Below are 17,262 nucleotides of genomic sequence, written 5' to 3'. Positions count from 1 at the left end.
ATCATCTACATTTGGCGCCAATAAGTGGCATGTGAGGAGAGGGGCGGGGTCATGCCCCTGAATGTGTTATTTATGAGGAGTCACGCCGCCCTCTCCCTGTTGTCAGTGTGTTTAGGTAGAAAAACAAAACAAAAAATCAGGTCAGTGATATGAGAAGGGCTCTACTACCTTCACCGCATGAGGAGAGTGTGTTCCTCCCATACAACCGTACATCTTCTCCTCCTCACTGCACACCTCCACTGCGGCGGGCTGGCACTGACTAGAGGTGGGCGGGCAATAGCTTGAGGTAGGCGGGCTGTACATGGTCCAGGATTGTAGGTGGGCGGGCCGGGAGTGTATGTGGGCGGGCCAGGAGTATATGTGGGCGGGCTACAAAACCTATAGGAATACAGTAGAAAGTACGGCGCGTGCTTTCAGGAGGCACGCCCCGGTCCCGCCCCTGGCCTCACCCCCACTACAAACTTTTTCGCGCGGAAACTTTCGCGGGAAATCAGAGGAGTTCCTGGCTGTGCTGTGTGAAGTCTCTCCGCTCGTCGTCATGGATCCCTTCCAGCTCCAGGTGAGTGCAGACAGGCAGGTAGGCCCGGAACACCGGGGCACAGGGTGCAGTGCGAGTGCCTGGTGGTGATGTACGGTGATTGGGGAGCGGAGGATGGATCGGTGATATAGAAGTACGGGTGTCCTCCGCTCCTAAGGTATAATGGCGTGTGTGTGTGTGCAGGTCTGTGGGCGGGGAGATATATAGGAGACGAGGAACCAGAAGTCTCAGCCAGCCGGGGAGGTGACACGTGTGTTCTCTGCTGGGGGACAAAGCTGACACGTGACTGCGGGAAGCGCGCGAACTGTGTGTGAGAGAGACTGATCTGCATCGTACGTGATCTGTAGATGGAGAGAGGTGTGTGTGTGTCCCGGCTCAACTACTCATGTCCCCAACAACACCAACAAAAAATAAAATCTATCTATATCTCGTGTAAAATCATCATTGTTTATTTTGGGTGTTGGAGACATGAGTAGTTGAGCCAGGATACTGATCCCTATGGCTCTGCTCACACAGGGCATTCAGAAAACATGTATTGCACCATTACTGCTGGATTCACACCAGAGCTTGGTGACAACTCACAATATGTCTCCCATGGGACAAACCCTCCAACAACTAGTCTGCGCTCACATCTGGGTGTTTTGAGTCGCAGGTGGAATCGGTGTGATTCTGTCTGCCATTTAACATCACTTTGCTAAAATGATAAATCGATGCAAATTTCACACACCGTTCATTTTAAAGGCACAAAAACGCAGGTCTGCTGTGATTGTCGTGCAGCGAACTGCATCACATGAATGAAGCTTGTTGCCCTAGAAGTGGATCAGGAGCTTCTTTCAGGTGACGAGCTTTGCCCGTTTCGGTTTGCTGCGTGGCATCACTGCATTTGTAGGTGTCCTTAAAATGAATGGCATCTGAATTTCTTGTTGTGCGATTTTATCAGTAGAATTGTGGCGTTTCAAAGCGTGCAGGGGCGGACTGACAACTCATGGGGCCCCCGGGCAATAGAAGATTATGGGGCCCCCGGGCAATAGAAGATTATGGGGCCCCCGGGCAATAGAAGATTATGGGGCCCCCGGGCAATAGAAGATTATGGGGCCCCCGGGCAATAGAAGATTATGGGGCCCCCGGGCTTACAGATGGCCACCACGCCAGGAGGCAGTGCAGAGGAGGGGCAGCTAAAATCTCAGGATTTTCACATCAAATGTCGGTTGCAGACATATCAGGGACGGATCTAAAAAAAAAAACATTGATTTTTACATACTGTCCCTGGCTTTATTGAGCCTGGCAACCCTGATGGGAGGCCCTAGTGGCAATGCCTGAGTGACTCAATGGTCAGTACGTGAGTCTAGCGTCAATGGAACCTCAAGCACAATGGGTTGCAAAATGTGTTTTTTTTTTTTTTTCTTTGTCTTGCGTGTCGGAAACGTCCAGTATGATTGGACCCTTAGGATGCACACTGGGTGTTTTGCAGCTCTCGGGGGGGGCGTCTGGTAAACTCCCCTCCATGTTGGGCCATGTATCAAACACAGGAAGGGTGATTTACTAAAGGCAATTATACCGTGCACTTGCTCTAGATCAGAGGGGAAGCTCTGCTGATTTCTATCATCCAATCATGTGCAATTGTAAAAAGTTTATCATTTCCCTTGTTCCCCCTCAGATCTACAACAACTGCACTTGCAGTGCACAGACTATGTGTCTTTACTAAATCAGCCCCATAGAGTTCAGTGGCAGGAGAGTTAGAGAGAGGGGGAAAAACACTGCCAGTGTGTCCAGGAGCAGCCGAGTTGGAAAGAAACAAAAGCTTGACGCTTGTAAACGCACCTAAACATGTTATTGTTAGCCGGGTTTAGCACTTGAGCATCAATTCTTTTCAATGGGCAGAATAAATTCTGGTCAATAAAATGAATGCCCAAGCGCTTGACGCCTGAAAATTCATGTAAAAACGTTGGACACTTACAAGCATCAGGCAATCTATCTTCTGCAAAAATGCTGATGGTTTTTAGTAAAGTGGGGAGAAAAAAAGTTGTGTGCAATGCGGCTCTATTGTTGTTTCCCAAGCACAGGTATCGGATGTTTGTTTTGTTGTGACAAATGCTCCACTCAGAAATGGTTCTGGAGAATTTCATGCGTAGATCGGCCCATTTAAAGTGGATGTAAACCCAACTCATCTTTTCTAAACTACTGCCATAGCGCTGATCTATAATGATAAACATGCCTCCTGCATGTATTCTTGCCTGTCAAATATTTCCCCTCTGTTACGAGACCCGAAAAACTGCAGATTCTGTGGGTGGGTCTCTTGTCAGGAGCTCGGTGGGTGGAGTTGTGATGTCGGTAGACTCCCCGCCCACCTCTATCTACACTCCCCTTGTCAGCATGCATTGTCTCCTGTGTATTTCCTACACAGAACTTCTGCTATGATCACCAACATTCAGTCAAAACCCTGAAAAGTACCCACATGACTTCAGCATGCCCAATCATGCTGAGGTGTGGAGCAGCCAATCCTGGGAGAGCTGGAGAAGAAAGGAGATCTAAAGTACATAGAACGTCTCACACATGTGCATGAGATATGTAAATCTGTCACTCACAGCAAGGTGAAGAAAGGTCTGTCTTTATCTCACTGAAAAAGATATGATTGCTCAGAGCTGGATTAACTCTTCGTGGCAAGACTGTGCAAAGTGCAAGCCTTAATTAAAAAAATGTTTTTTTTTGGTTTTTTTTTCGTGTTTACTTCCACTTTAAGTAAACAGGCTGCCCTCTGCACAGCAAGCAGGAAAGTGACTTCTCACTATGATCAGATGTGAATCCAGACTAATGGGAAACCATTCTCAGGCTCCTGCAGACACAGAATAGCTGTTGGCTTGTACAGAAAGGCGGTTACCTGAGCGCAGGAGGAAATCGGACTACCAGAGCGCTTACCAGCTCCCGCACAGTTCATTGAGAATTTGCAGGAAACTGAATGAATGAATGACTTGCCTCCATGGTCATGACATCTTTAGATTGTGACAGTGGGTCCGGAGAGAAGATCTCTTTTAATGTATTTATCTCATACTTTTGCTATAACTTTCACGCAAACCAATCAATATACAGTTATTGGTGTTTTTTTTTTTATTTTACATTTTTTTATAACCAAAGACATGTAGCAGAAAACATTGTCGTAAATTTATCAAGAAGTTGGACTTTGTCGTCGTCGTCCCCCCTTTTTATATTGGATATGTTTACAGTAGAAAGTAAAACGCCTCCCCCCCCCCCCCCCCCCCCCCAAAAGTGGTCTGTTTCTTGTATATTAAAAACCCCAGTGGTGATCAAATACCACCAAAAGAAAGCTCTATTTGTGCAAAAAAAATACATTTTGTTTGGGGAACAGTGTTGCATGACCACGCAATTACTAGCCTAACTAAAGCCCTGATAAAAAAAAAAATTCCCTTTGACACCCAAAAACGTGTTGACTACTTTTTTGGACTGGTGCTCCTTCCATTGGTGCAATTTTTTAATATTTGTATATGTACCCATGGCTGGGCAGAGCTCTTCGGCACATCTGTAAACGTGTGGGTTGGGCACAATGTAATTCTAGCCTTGGTGAAAAGTTGGAAGCGCTATCCCTGTGTGGGGGAGGGAGGAGGATGGAGTTGGATGCAACCAATTCTGTTTTGAGGGGAAGGTCCACTTTAAAGGCCAGGTGCATCCATGAGGGACCTCCATTCTGTGCCAAGAGCGTCTCCCAGCACAGCAACCAAGCTGTTGGACACATCTCAGTCCATGATGGGTAACTTGATCATGTGACCACCAACCAGAGGTCACATAATTGGGACACCCGCCATTCTGTTAAGTCTTTCGCAGTGCACACATTCTCAGCCCTATTTCTTGCATGTGCTATACATTTGCTTGCAGTTCTGCTTTAGGTTAAGAGCCGGTTCACACAGGGGCAACAGGAGCAACACGACTTCCAGCATGACTTTGGGAGGCAACTTGGACACGACTTGAGTATGAATCAGGCAACTTCAAGTCGCCTCCAGGACAGGAGGCTTTCCAGTGGCCAATCAAACAATCGGCTCTGTGGGAGGGAGGGAGGGAGGGGTTTGCCTGAGAAATGTATGTTATCTTCCTGTATTGATACTTCAGTCAAGACAGTGATCAGACTTCTGAGGCAACTTCCATTGAAATCAATGGGTTCAAGTCGCCTAGAAGTCGGATTGAAGTAGTACAGGAACCTTTTCTGAAGTCCTAGCGACTTCAGTAGTGTGTATTAAGATGGCTCCATTCACTTCCATAGATTTTTTCACCCACACGACTTGGGGCAACTTCAAGTCGGATCCCAGGTTGCCCCAGTGTGACCTGGCTCTAATTGGTGCAAAATACATTTTTATTTTGTAATATGAGCTATTTATTTACCTTTTTTTAAGCTAGTTTATTGATAGAATAATGCGGTTTTATGTTTTTTTTTTTTTTTTTTTTTACAGAAAATGCAGACTTCAAATCAAAATAGATTTGGGAGATTTCGAAATGTGAAGTTAATCCCCATGGAGACCTCGTCCTCTTCTGATGACAGTTGTGACAGCTTTGGCTCTGATAATTGTGCAAACACGGTAAGTGAGGTAGACGCATGCTCGGGAGCCGCTCTCTCCAAGCTGGAAATGCACAAAATGTGTTGTGCTTGATTAGAACCTGCATGCTTCTCCTAGCATTTCTATAGAGCGCTTATGAATATACACCTTCTCCTGTAATTTCATTTTGCTTTTCGCTAGTGGTTCTAGGTAGTAATTGTTGGAAGTAGATTATCTACTTATTCTCCCCTTTGAAATGTCACCTGACCTAAGATGCTTGATGATTGCCATAACAGCTCTAAAATGGTTATTAAACCCTGGCCATTTTCTTACTAACAAAAGCTATTCTTTTATAGTACACTTGTAAATGTGATTTGAGCTCTGAGCAGTTTATGGAAAATTGCTAAGCTAAAAGTGTGTATTCTTATTTATTTCCTTCCAGAAAAACAAGTTTAGAGCCGGTACAAGCAGAGAATTGGCCAGATTATTCTCCGATGAATCGGAAGGGGAGCCTTTTTCTGGATTTTCGGAAGATGAAATCCGGAACGGGATGGTGAGTTTCCATAATGAGAGGCGTGTGTGTGTATTCTGCTGCATTAAAGCAATTTGATGTAGTAGTTTTATTTTGCTGAATTTATTTATATTTTTCTTCAACTTTCCATCTATTAAATCTCCTGCCCTTGTTCGGATAGTAAAACCTTTTTTTTTTTTTTCTCTGCCAGTAAATACTTCCCACTTGTCTGCTAATAAGCCTAAAGTCCTGTACACACGGGCAAGAATCTCGTTAGGAAAAAACTGTCTTTTCCTGATAAGATTCTTGGCAAGAATCTCTTGCCGCCCGAGTGTACAGACACACCGTGGTTCTTTTGAAAGGCAAGAACGCGGTGACGTCGGCATGCGCTTGTCGCATTCAAAGCCATCGCCGCCATCTTGCTGCACCCTACCTATGCCTAGGAAGCTACCGCACATGCGTCTTAAGTCATTTCGAGCATTTACAGGTTTCTCGTCAGGAAAACGCTGCAGAGAATCGCGACGAGAAAATAGAGAACATGTTCTCTATTTTTCTTGAGATTTCAGGCAGTTTTCTTGACGAGAAACTTGAAAGCCTCGTACACACGCACGGTATACTTGGCAAGAAATCTCTGCCAGCAGTTTTCTTGCCGAGTAAACCGATCGTGTGTACGAGGCTTAAGCTTATGACATCATGCACAGCTCAAAAGTTTGCCAGGGAGGGGATGAGTCATAAAAGGGCCAATGAAAGCTGGAGGAGTAGTGTCTGTGTAAATCCAGGAAGTGAACAGACCGCTTCAGCTACCCACAGTTAAAATGGATGCAGCCAGACTCGGTGGAGGGGGAGAGAGAGAGAGAGAATATATAATTATTTTGGAGGGAAGCTTCAGAATGGCAAAGATGTTTATTACAAATTATGTGAGCAGACTACAGGTCGTCTTTAAGGAACAATTGACAGTTAATGTTCCTCATCCATTCTGTGATTGGGCAGGGGAAGGAGAAACATCAGACTGATGAGCTCACCTCCTATCAGCCTGTTGATTATCACATGATAATGCCCTGTAGCACACCTAATTGGTTTCTTGTGGTGTTTTTTTGTTTGAGCTCTGTTGCAGGAGGCTGATAGCAAGTGAAATTCTAACACTGCATTTAAAAAAAAATTATTGAGGGCAGGGCCACATTTAATTCTGGAGTTCAGCTTTAAAGTAGTATTAAAACCCAAAATGTCATATATTGCATCTTAACGGTCATCAGATGTGGTGGCTGCATCAGTTTTGTTATGTTTTTTTTTTTTTTTTTTTTTCCTCCTGTCTTCACCTGGCAATTTGACAGTAAGGCCCCTTTCTCACACACACGGACCGTTCGTTTTCATCCCTTAGTCATGTTTTTTTGAAGACGGTTTGTCCTGATGTCCTGATGTGAAAGCGGCCTAACACTCTTACTGCATTAGCGTGCCCCCACTCTGGTTGAAGCACCTTTTGGACAGCAGCATTGTTTGGGTGAGGGGAGTGTTGAGGCCTGTATACACACCGGATTTTCTGACAGGAATTGTGTGATGGCAGGCTTTTGTCAGAAAATCTGACCGTTTGTACGCTCCATCAGACAATTGTTGGATTTTGCGACAACGAATGTTGGCTAGCATTCTTTTAAAATTTTCCGACAAATGTGGTGTTGGATTATCCGATTGTGTGTACAGAAGTCCTTCGGACAAAAATCCAAAGTACAAATGCGCACGCTCAGAAGCAATGCTAACCATAACACATTGGCAGAAGGTGCCCAAAGGGTGGTGCTAAAGAGCCAAAATAAACACGTAGTACATAACTACGTTCATGTTTGGCCGACAATTCTTCGGACAAGAGTCCTTCGCTTTGTCCACGGAAAATCCCATTATGTGTACCAGTCTTCAGAGTGACTAGCAGATTTAGTTACACTAACAGATTGAAGCCGAACTCCAACTCACACTGCAGTTACAGCAAATTTTTCTTTTGGGATAAAGGTTTTCCATTAAAGCTGATCATTGTAAGAAACAGGGGGTTGGTGTTAAATGGTTTGTCTATACTCCTTAACTTTCAACTTTTGCTCTGATAAAAAAATAAATAACTGGCAGAATCACCAGGTAAAAATAAGGGGATAAAAAAACATTTAAGAACTGAAGATCAGTCTATAATGGGATTTACTAGTGCAGGAAATGTGAAGTCACTTAAATGAGTAGACAAATTGTAAAACATCACAATGTTGCAAAAGAAAATGTTGAATGTGTGTGGGGTGCTTTATTTTTTTGGAAGCAATGTTTACTACTTTAAATCTTAACAGACCAATTACCAGACAGGATGTATGTACTGGCATCTTTAATCTTGCACATATATACAGAGGCTTGCTCTATGAAATGCGTGTTGCTAGTAGCTATGGTCATGGCCAGTTGTCCTGTCACTTGGCAAAGATTACTTGGCAACGCAGTGATGTGAAGCAAGGCAAACTAATTCTATTGAAGGGATGGTGGCTAAAGCCTTCTGACCAAAGCGACTAGTCAAAAAAAATATGTGTACGAGTACCCCCAGTTATCAAGACTTTAATGGGAAACTGACTTAAGTTGTCTTGTATTTTGTGGACACAAGAATATAAGTTGGCCCTGGGTTTTTGATATTACTTCTGTATGACAACACGTGACTACTTTCCTCTACCCATTTCCTGTAAGTCAAGCAGTGTCATTTTAGGTCTGTGGTTAAATAGTTGTGAATAACTGGCCTGATCTTAACTAAGAGGTGTTAATTGTAATTAAAAGAAGAAAAAAAAACGTATTGAGCCATAGATTGTCACCAGGGATTGGGGTTCGTTAAAGTGCAATGTAGGCTTTATTTTTGGAAAAGTCTCTGTATAGTAAGACTTTGTTGTGCTGCCCGTGGTATAGAATGGCAACAGTTACAGAAGTGCCCCGGGGAAGTAACCTCTGGCCCGAAAAGAGCCAGTAATGTCCTTTTTACAAAAAATATTGCTGCACTATTTCTAACGGCTACCAAAAATCGTCAGCTTTTAGAACCATTTAACATCCGTAAATGTGCATCAATGAAAGGTAGGTACTGGAAACAGTCACCCTTTGATTCGGTGACCACGTCTGGGTTGGTAATTTTAGTTGCAGAAAAACTAAATGGTCTAAACCAGGGGTCTTGAACTGGTAGCCCTCCAGCAAGTCCCATCATTCCTCTGCCCGTGGGATTCATGTTTAACGGTCAGCCTTGCAATGCCTCATTGAGACCCCTGAAAACTCTGCCATAGTACTGCTATGTGTCCTGTTGGGCTGAAACAGGCTGGTTCTGTGATGGGGGTTTTGCTTCATAATTGCACACAAAATATACAGCTATTGTAACTGTAACCCTTCTACCCCTTTTTGTTTTTCTATAGAAAATTGAATCGGATTCAGAAGAAGGCAGGCCGATGAGAACTCTAAGGTCCACAAGAGCACAAGCAAAAAAGAACACATCTCTAAAAGTGGCTCTTAAGTTCCCACCTAAAAAAGGCCCAGCCAAAAACCCTGCTAAAAATCCTCCTAAAAACCCTCCTAAAAAAGAAAAGAAGAAAGTTGAGACTGAAGATGGTGATTCTGACACTGAGAGTGGAACCAATTTCTTAGAGAAGAGGGCCATGAACATAAAACAAAACAAAGAAATGGTAGGCGGCAAGGAGGATATGTTTTTTTTTTTTGTTTTTTTTTTTTTGTATTCTGAGTGGGGGGGGGGGGAGAGATCTTGACCATGCTCATAGTCCTCCAGGGAAACTAGTAACAGAGGTTTATTTTCTGTTAAGATTCAGAGTTGCTTTAGTCCCTGTAAGAATATTGTACTTCTCCATACAAGAAAATGTTGACAATGTTTTCAGCCTTGTGCCATCTTAACAGAATTTTATTTTTGGTGATTCCAGCTTGCAAAGTTGATGGCAGAGTTGAAGAGCATACCTGAATTTATGAACTTCAAAAGCCCATTCTCACCATCTACTCCTCCTGTAAGTAACAAACTCCTCTTTGCTCAACTTAATGATACATTTCTTTTTGGCTTGCTGACCAAAGCGGTCTGTTAAATAGCATCACATGCTTCCCCCATCTTTAAAGCGGTGGTTCACCCTCAGTGACACGATTTTACCATCGAGACAGGCATTGTAGCGCGAGCTACAGTATGCCTGTCCCGATTTTTTTTTACCCCCGTACTCACTGTATAATCGTACATTATAGATTTCGGCTCCCGCGGGGAATGGGCGTGCCTATGGAGAGGGAGGATGATTGACGGCCGGCCCTGGCACGTCACTCTCCCCGAAGACAGCCGGAGTAGGTCTCGGCTCTTCACGGCGCCTGCGCACAGGCTATGCGCAGGCGCTGTGAAGAGCCAAGCCTATTTCGGCTATTTCCGGAGAAGCGTGACGCGCCAGAGCCGACCGTCAATCATCCTCCGTCTCCATAGGCACGCCCATTCCCCGAGGGGAGTCGGTATCTTCGATGTACGAGTACACGGTGAGTACGGGGATAAAAAAATCGGGACAGGCAATACTGTAGCTCGCGCTACAATGCCTGATTTTATGGTAGAAGAAAACATTTTTTTTTTTTTTGGGGTTTATAGGGTGAACCCCCGCTTTAATGTTAAGGCTATTAAAGTGAAAGCAAACCCTCCTATCGTTTTGCAGCCAAGGAAGCTGCCATCTTTGCCTCTGTTTAATCTACAACTGCCAAAATGCTGCCTAAAGACCCAAGGGGTTTTTACAGTTCGGGACTGCGTCGCTTTAACAGACAATTGCGCGGTCGTGCGACGTGGCTCCCAAACAAAATTGGCGTGTTTTTTCCCCCACAAATAGAGCTTTCTTTTGATGGTATTTGATCACCTCTGCGGTTTTTATTTTTTGCGCTATAAACAAAAATAGAGCGACAATTTTGAAAAAATGCAATATTTTTTACTTTTTGCTGTAATAAATATCCCCCAAAAACATATATAATTTTTTTTTCCCTCAGTTTAGGCCGATACGTATTCTACCTATTTTTGGTAAAAAAATCGCAATAATCGTTTATCGGTTGGTTTGCGCAAAATTTATAGCGTTTACAAAATAGGGGATAGTTTTTTTGCATTTTTATTTATTATTATTTTTTTTACTACTAATGGCGGCGATCAGCGTTTTTTTCGTGACTGTGACATTATGGCGGACACTTCGGACAATTGTGACACATTTTTAGGACAATTGTCATTTTCACAGCAAAAAATGCATTTAAATTGCATTGTTTATTGTGAAAATGACAGTTGCAGTTTGGGAGTTAAACACAGGGGGCGCTGTAGGAGTTAGGGATCACTGTGTATGTGTTTACTAGTGTAGGGGTGTGTGGCTGTAGGAATGACGTCATTGATCGTGTCTCCCCTATAAAGGGCATGACGCGATCGATACGCCGACACAGTGAAGCACGGGGAAGCCGTGTTTACACACGGCTCTCCCCGTTCTTCAGCTCCGGGGAGCGATCGCGACGGAGCGGCTATAAACAAATAGCCGCGCCGTCGTCCCGGATCGGACCCGACCTCCGCATGTACCGGGGGGGGGGTCCCGATCGGACCCCCCACCCACGTCTAGCAGAGGACGTACAGGTACGTGATTGTGCCATTCTGCCGACGTAAATGTACATGAGGAGGTCGGGAAGTGGTTAAGTGCCCAACCAAATAAACCCAATACTGGGGTTATGGCATATTGCTGCAGCCATAACCCCATAATTCCACTGCCGATTAACGTCTTTTGTCTATGGCCCAGTCGGCAAGTGGATAATCTAACAAATAATATCTTCAAAACGTCTTCCACATCTGTGCAAAAATGCCCAAACACCACGGACAATTGCGTGGTCTTGCAACACTGTAATGTGTGTATCCTTTTTATATTTTTTTTCTTGTGACCGATCAAGCTTTCTTTTGGTAGTATGTTATCACTGCTGGGTTTAGTTATCTTTTACCTTGGTATTCATTGCTTGCATTCTAATACCCAGGTTAGTTCAAGCTGGGCATTACATTTTAACTTGATTATGGTTGGAGCTGTATGCCATTGTTACTTTGGCATGGACTATGACTTCAATTTTAGTAAGGTATAATTTATGGTTAAAGTGTTTTTTTTTTTTTCTCACTTGCAGAAAGTAAAGCGAACACCTAGAAGTGTACCATCAGGGGGACACATGAGGAGGAACCCAGAAAGAGCCTCTCGTCCCCACACCCGCTCTCGATCTGAGGTTGATGGCCCGCCTAGCCCTGGTCTTGATGACGAGGAGGATGACCGCTACTATTTGGTTAGGAAGAGAAAGATGGAAGAATATGATGATGACGTACGTTCTCTATGCTCAATTACAATCCTAGTTACCTGATGACTCTGAACTAGAACCCCAAATATGACAAAATGGAAACTAAGCACAGAGGAAATGGCAGTTGTAAACTTTCCTACTGAAATGCCGCGTACACACAGTCGTTTTTTGTGATGAAAAATTTCATTTTTTTTCTCATGAGAAAAACGAAGTTTTTCAAACTTCATTTTAAAAAACGACGTTGCCTACACACCGTCTTTTCAAAATGGTCTAGCAAAGCACGTTTGGCGGCACTCTGTTCCATTCAAGCTCGCGTCATAACTTGCTTCTGAGCATGCGCGAGTTTAAAAACGTCATTTTAGCCTACACGGGGTCATTTTTTATGACACAAACTACGTTTTAAAAAACGACATAAAAAATGAAGCATGCACAATTTTTTTTTGTCGTTTTTCAGAAGACTTAAAACAACGTTTTCCCCACAGTCATTTTCAATGACGTTTTTAAAAATGTTGTTTTTTTTCGTCACAAAAAACGACCGTGTGTACGCGGCAAAACAATTGAGTACTGTCTGATATGTTTTATTTGCACTAACATCCAATTTTTCAGGATGTTGATGCAAATTAAACCATGGACAGTACTAAATTGTTTCAGTTGCACGTGCTATAATCGCCTCCCTTACTTGGACAACATACCCATGTTAGATGTGCGTCTTGCTTTGATCATGTCAGTTTTTTATAATTTAAGGTTTGACACTGGTGGTTTGTTTTGGCAAATATAGGTTTCCCCATTATATTTTCCTTCACTATTTGGGCATCACTAACCTGGAACAAGTGTATATCGGGTGTTGTGGTACTTGTTTCTGAATATGTTACTACTACATAAGTAGTGAAGGAAGGCTGACTGCTGGCCTGCGTCTTTTGCCTTTTAAAGAATAAAAATTAATTGCTAGAGCCCATGTTTCTCTCAGCTGGTGTTCCATGGCTAGATTGGATGGTATAAATCTGAAATGGAGGTATTCATTGTAATTGCCACATTCTGTAGCTTTTAAAAAAGACACTTCACATGAGTTTTTATCACCTTTATTGCTTTTTCAGGATGAGAATTATGTTCCACGGTTCCGCCGCCAAACTTCCTTGTCTCTGCCACACATTATAAGACCAGTGGAAGACATCACAGAGGAGGAGCTGGATGCAATATGTTTCACCGCACGAGACAAGGTCTACAATAGGGCGACTGTAAGTATCAAGATTCTTGATAGGCCTCAGTTTCACGGTGGCTGCAGTATTCTACTTTGTGTGTGTGTGTTTTTTTAATTTGTGGCCCATTTGGCTCCAAAAATAGTATTCAAACAATTGTTGGTACTAGTTGGCTAATGTCTAAATTTTAAAATGACAATCTTTTTAAAAGAAAATATCACTTGGTACCAGCCATTTTTGTGCCTTTTTCCAATTCATACAATTTCATCAGCGTTTAGTATAATTTAGCGATTTCTAGGCTGATAACTACCGGTCTCGTCTGTTTCACATTTTCGAGCATACAGTAATTGTGAGCCCTGTTTTTAGGGACCTTGTCAGACCATTTCAACATTGCGAGATCTTGTGCATGCATTGCATTATTTACATGTAAGTTTCTCCTGCCTAGACATACAAAAATCCTGAGAGTGCTGGTGGGCGCTGTCCACCAGTCTCTGCAAAATTCTAGCTGTCACTCAAGTGACGCTTGTGTTCTGTTGCTTCCCCTGTCGACTATATAAAATGTTGTGGGGAGGGGAGAGGAACTGGGTTAGTGCAGTGAATTGAACATTTCCAGGGAAGTGGAGGTCTAGACAATGGGATGGAGTTGTGCTATGGAATTGACTCCTGAAATAGTTGCATTCTAGCAAGTTCAGACGCATATTGCAGGTCAAATTGTTTTAATTAAGGTAAAAATGCTACAAGTATGCATTTAAAATGGTTAAATAGTTTTTCTGTGTTTTGGGGGTTTTTAACATGAAAATTTTTATTTGAAGACTGGTTCTCCTTAACATCTGTCTGCACCAGATGAGTTACTAAAGTTGTGGGGTAAAAAAATGCCCAGCCTAAATTTTTAAATCAAGCTTGTCATGCAGTTGTCTAGTTGTGCCCATGCTGTCATTAAAAGATCGAATGGAGTTTTTCTTTAACAGCATGTGTTTTTTTTATTTAGGGTTCAACCTGCCATCAGTGTCGTCAGAAGACCATTGACACCAAAACCAACTGCCGAAATACTGATTGTGCAGGGGTGAGGGGCCAGTTCTGTGGTCCCTGCCTAAAGAACCGTTATGGAGAGGATGTGAGAACTGCGTTGCTAGATCCTGTAAGTACATTACGCAGCAGTGACTTGTATAGCATTGAATAGCTGACAATATTGCCTAGTAAATGGCAATGCGAGAGAATAGCTCTTGCACTAGAAAGTAATGATCAGGATTTTTTGACTTTGTATTGAAGTTCTACAACTTTTTTTCCCCTCCCTCTATAGGAGTGGCACTGCCCACCATGCAGAGGAATATGTAACTGCAGTTTCTGTCGACAGCGGAATGGTCGTTGTGCCACTGGCGTGCTTGTTTACCTCGCAAAGTACCATGGTTATGACAATGTACATGCATATCTGAACAGGTATGGGATTTGTCAAGATTGTAGATGCTCAAAAAATCATGTGCTGGAGTTCATACTAAACTTTTTGTTTTTTATTATCTTTACAGCTTGAAACGTGAGCTTGAACAGGAGGACTGAACACTGGGTCTATATTGTGATGGAAAGCAGAATTGTTGGCTACATAGCTGAAATTGATGTTTAATATCTTCAGTTTGGAAGATTATCTATACGTCGATGTTGGAAGACAAATTTTTTATTTTAATGACTGAGGGACAATGTGACAGTGCTTATAACTCACCAAGAAGGATCTATTCATGTGGTATGAATAGGGGGGTCCTCCTTGCTGAGCTGTTGTATTCTGACGTCAATTGGTAGATTCATTTTTGTGCAACCTCCCTGCCCATACATGGATTGAAATTCGGGTGAATTTTGATCCATGTAAAGCCAGCTGAGGTCCGACTCCCTCCCCAGTCCCTCACAGCCCTTGTTCCATTACTATCATTAAGGGGCTTTCAGTTATTGGAGAGCATAAGGGGGATGTTGGTTACCTCATCCATTTGAGTAAGCCCAGACTTCCAGAGTATACCTTGCTGGGTGGGGGTAAGTTATCGTAAGGAATTGTCACTGACCTCAATAGGTAGGGGACAGTTTCTTTAAACTGAACCACTGCTTTTTGCTTTCCATTTAACTAGGGAACCCTATAATAATCTAAAACGGATCTTATTTGAATGAGTACTTTGGTGTTAGAAGCTGGAGTGAATTGTAGAATACAACAGATCTGTTTGATTAAATCATGGGTGTCCTTCAAAGTGTGTAACCTTCAGAATAAGATTTCTAGAAAACACTTGTTCCATTTGTCTACTGTATTAATGTATATAAAAAAGGCCACTTGACATGAATGCATAGTTTTATATATCCATCTAGGCTAACTGGCGGTCCGAATTTAGTTTGATTATGCAGATTTTATGTAATTCCTGCATAGATTCAGCTATTGCTACTAAATTTCGTTCCATTGTTTTTTAATTTTTAAAAAAACTGTCGGGTTTAAGCTATTTTTTGTACCAGCAAACTTTTATCGTATCGTAAGCATGCTTTTAAAAATATAGAAAATCACAAGATTTTTTTTTTAGCTTTTAATGCTTTGATTTATTTGAAAAGCAATGCATCTAAAGATGGCTTTAGCTTTTTTTTTTTTTTTGTACAAAGTATTGTATATTTGTATATTGGCAGAGTTTCTCTTAGAAACATATACTGTAAAAATTTCCTTACTACATAGTAAGTATATGCCCCTCCATGCAAAAAAAGCAGAATAATATGCCTTGAAAATAGTTCCTATCTATTTTGTAATGGCTCTAAACAAAATAACCTATGTAAAGTACTTAGTGTTTTTTTTTTTAAATTGAAGTCACTGTCTTCATTGGATGGATTTCTCTGCTAAATTCAAATGCAATAAGGGGGGAGGAGTCAGAAAGAGTGGGATAAATGACAATAAAAATGAGAACGTTTTCACTTTCCATCTAAAGCTGCAAAAAGTAGTTTTCCCTGGAATAAAGCGATGCGGTAATGTGGTCCATTCAGGTCAAATTGAAGGACCTAGTTGTACTAGTAATCTTGCATTGAGTCTTCCATCAGATGGAAAACCAGTTGCTTTTGTCTATAGGGAAGCATGTGACATCCCGTTGAATCCTAGTGATTGGCTGCTTGACCCCTGCACAGTCGCATGCCAGGGTGATATTGGCATCCCCTTAGTCTCAAACAAGTGATACAATGAATTCCAATGCCAGTTGGAGTGGTAACCACAACAGGAAAGGCAGGGGAACTTTTATAATTACTGTCACTTTTGTCCATGTTCAAGTGAAATGTTTTTATAGTAGTGAGATAACTTTATGATCCAAAATGGATAAATATAAGCTGTTAATGTGTTGCTTGCTTGCGTAAGTTGCTGTAGAGAATTAGGCGATTAGATTTTGATTTTAGTCTTTATAAGAATTGCTTCTAAGGCTTCATTTACACCAGCGATTAGGGCCGGTACGAATGATAACAGTAGGGATCTTCTGACACCTGTTGCAGCTCTCATTAGCTAGGTGTGGCTGCAGCTATTCGTACACAGTCAGCGATCACCACAGGCAGTGAATAGCTGTGCCTGTCAGGGACCAGTTGTTATAGTGAACAGGGCCGATGGCCACACCTAGCAGCTGAGAGACACAAAGAAGGAATCTGCTTTCTGCTGCTACTATTGGCTCCAGCCCTAATCGTCAGTGTGAATGTAGCCTAACCGTTCTGATTCCAAGAATTGGACCTCTGAAGCCTGATTTACAGCCATTATATTTTCAGTCATTTAATTCAGTGTGTTACTTTATGGTGGATGGTGACATTGTAGGCACTCTAAGAAGATTTATCACTGGAATCTCCTGTGATACAGAACACACTGAAAAATATTTGGGTAGTCTCTGCCCTGAACAGTGATTTTTCTCTTCCTTGTGAAAACAAAAAAGTGTCTATGAAAGAGTTGTGAGTTTTGTAATATGTTAACCTTTCCACACATGGTTAAATAAAGTATCTACATTATATACAAGCTGTCCTTTTTTTGTATTGCATATAAAAAAAAATTGTCTACCCAGAAAAGTCTTCCCTCGTAAGAACATCTCCACTAACGGATACAAGCATACTGTTTTTTCTAAAGGTTTTGTCGTAATCTATTTTCAGACTACATAATTAAAATGGAGACAAAACACTTACAGCTGGTTATGATTTGGA

General features: G+C 42.3%; 1 protein-coding gene across 1 annotated transcript; it reads left to right on the top strand.

Moving 5' to 3' along the window:
• The first annotated feature begins 450 nt into the window (after positions 1-450).
• CDCA7 (cell division cycle associated 7) lies at positions 451-17,075 on the top strand. The gene is made up of 10 exons (XM_040357730.1): positions 451-559; positions 4,996-5,121; positions 5,522-5,632; positions 8,989-9,255; positions 9,505-9,585; positions 11,729-11,917; positions 12,988-13,128; positions 14,078-14,227; positions 14,390-14,526; positions 14,613-17,075. Exons 1-10 carry the CDS (start codon positions 539-541, stop codon positions 14,641-14,643), a joined length of 1,254 nt encoding a protein of 417 aa, XP_040213664.1. The 5' UTR covers positions 451-538; the 3' UTR covers positions 14,644-17,075.
• The last annotated feature ends 187 nt before the right edge of the window (positions 17,076-17,262 follow it).

The sequence above is a fragment of the Rana temporaria genome, chromosome 6 (assembly GCF_905171775.1).
Source record: "Rana temporaria chromosome 6, aRanTem1.1, whole genome shotgun sequence".
NCBI classification, from domain to species: domain Eukaryota; kingdom Metazoa; phylum Chordata; class Amphibia; order Anura; family Ranidae; genus Rana; species Rana temporaria.
Note: the sequence above shows the minus strand (reverse complement) of the source record. Positions and strands in the feature narration are given on the sequence as shown.

Bases quoted from the DNA above. Each gene is read 5' to 3' on its own strand.
- CDCA7 (XM_040357730.1), top strand. From the start codon at position 539: ATGGATCCCTTCCAGCTCCAG. The intron at 5,122-5,521 runs GTAAGTGAGGTA...ATTTCCTTCCAG, and splicing joins CTGATAATTGTGCAAACACG to AAAAACAAGTTTAGAGCCGG. The intron at 14,228-14,389 runs GTAAGTACATTA...CTCCCTCTATAG, and splicing joins GAACTGCGTTGCTAGATCCT to GAGTGGCACTGCCCACCATG.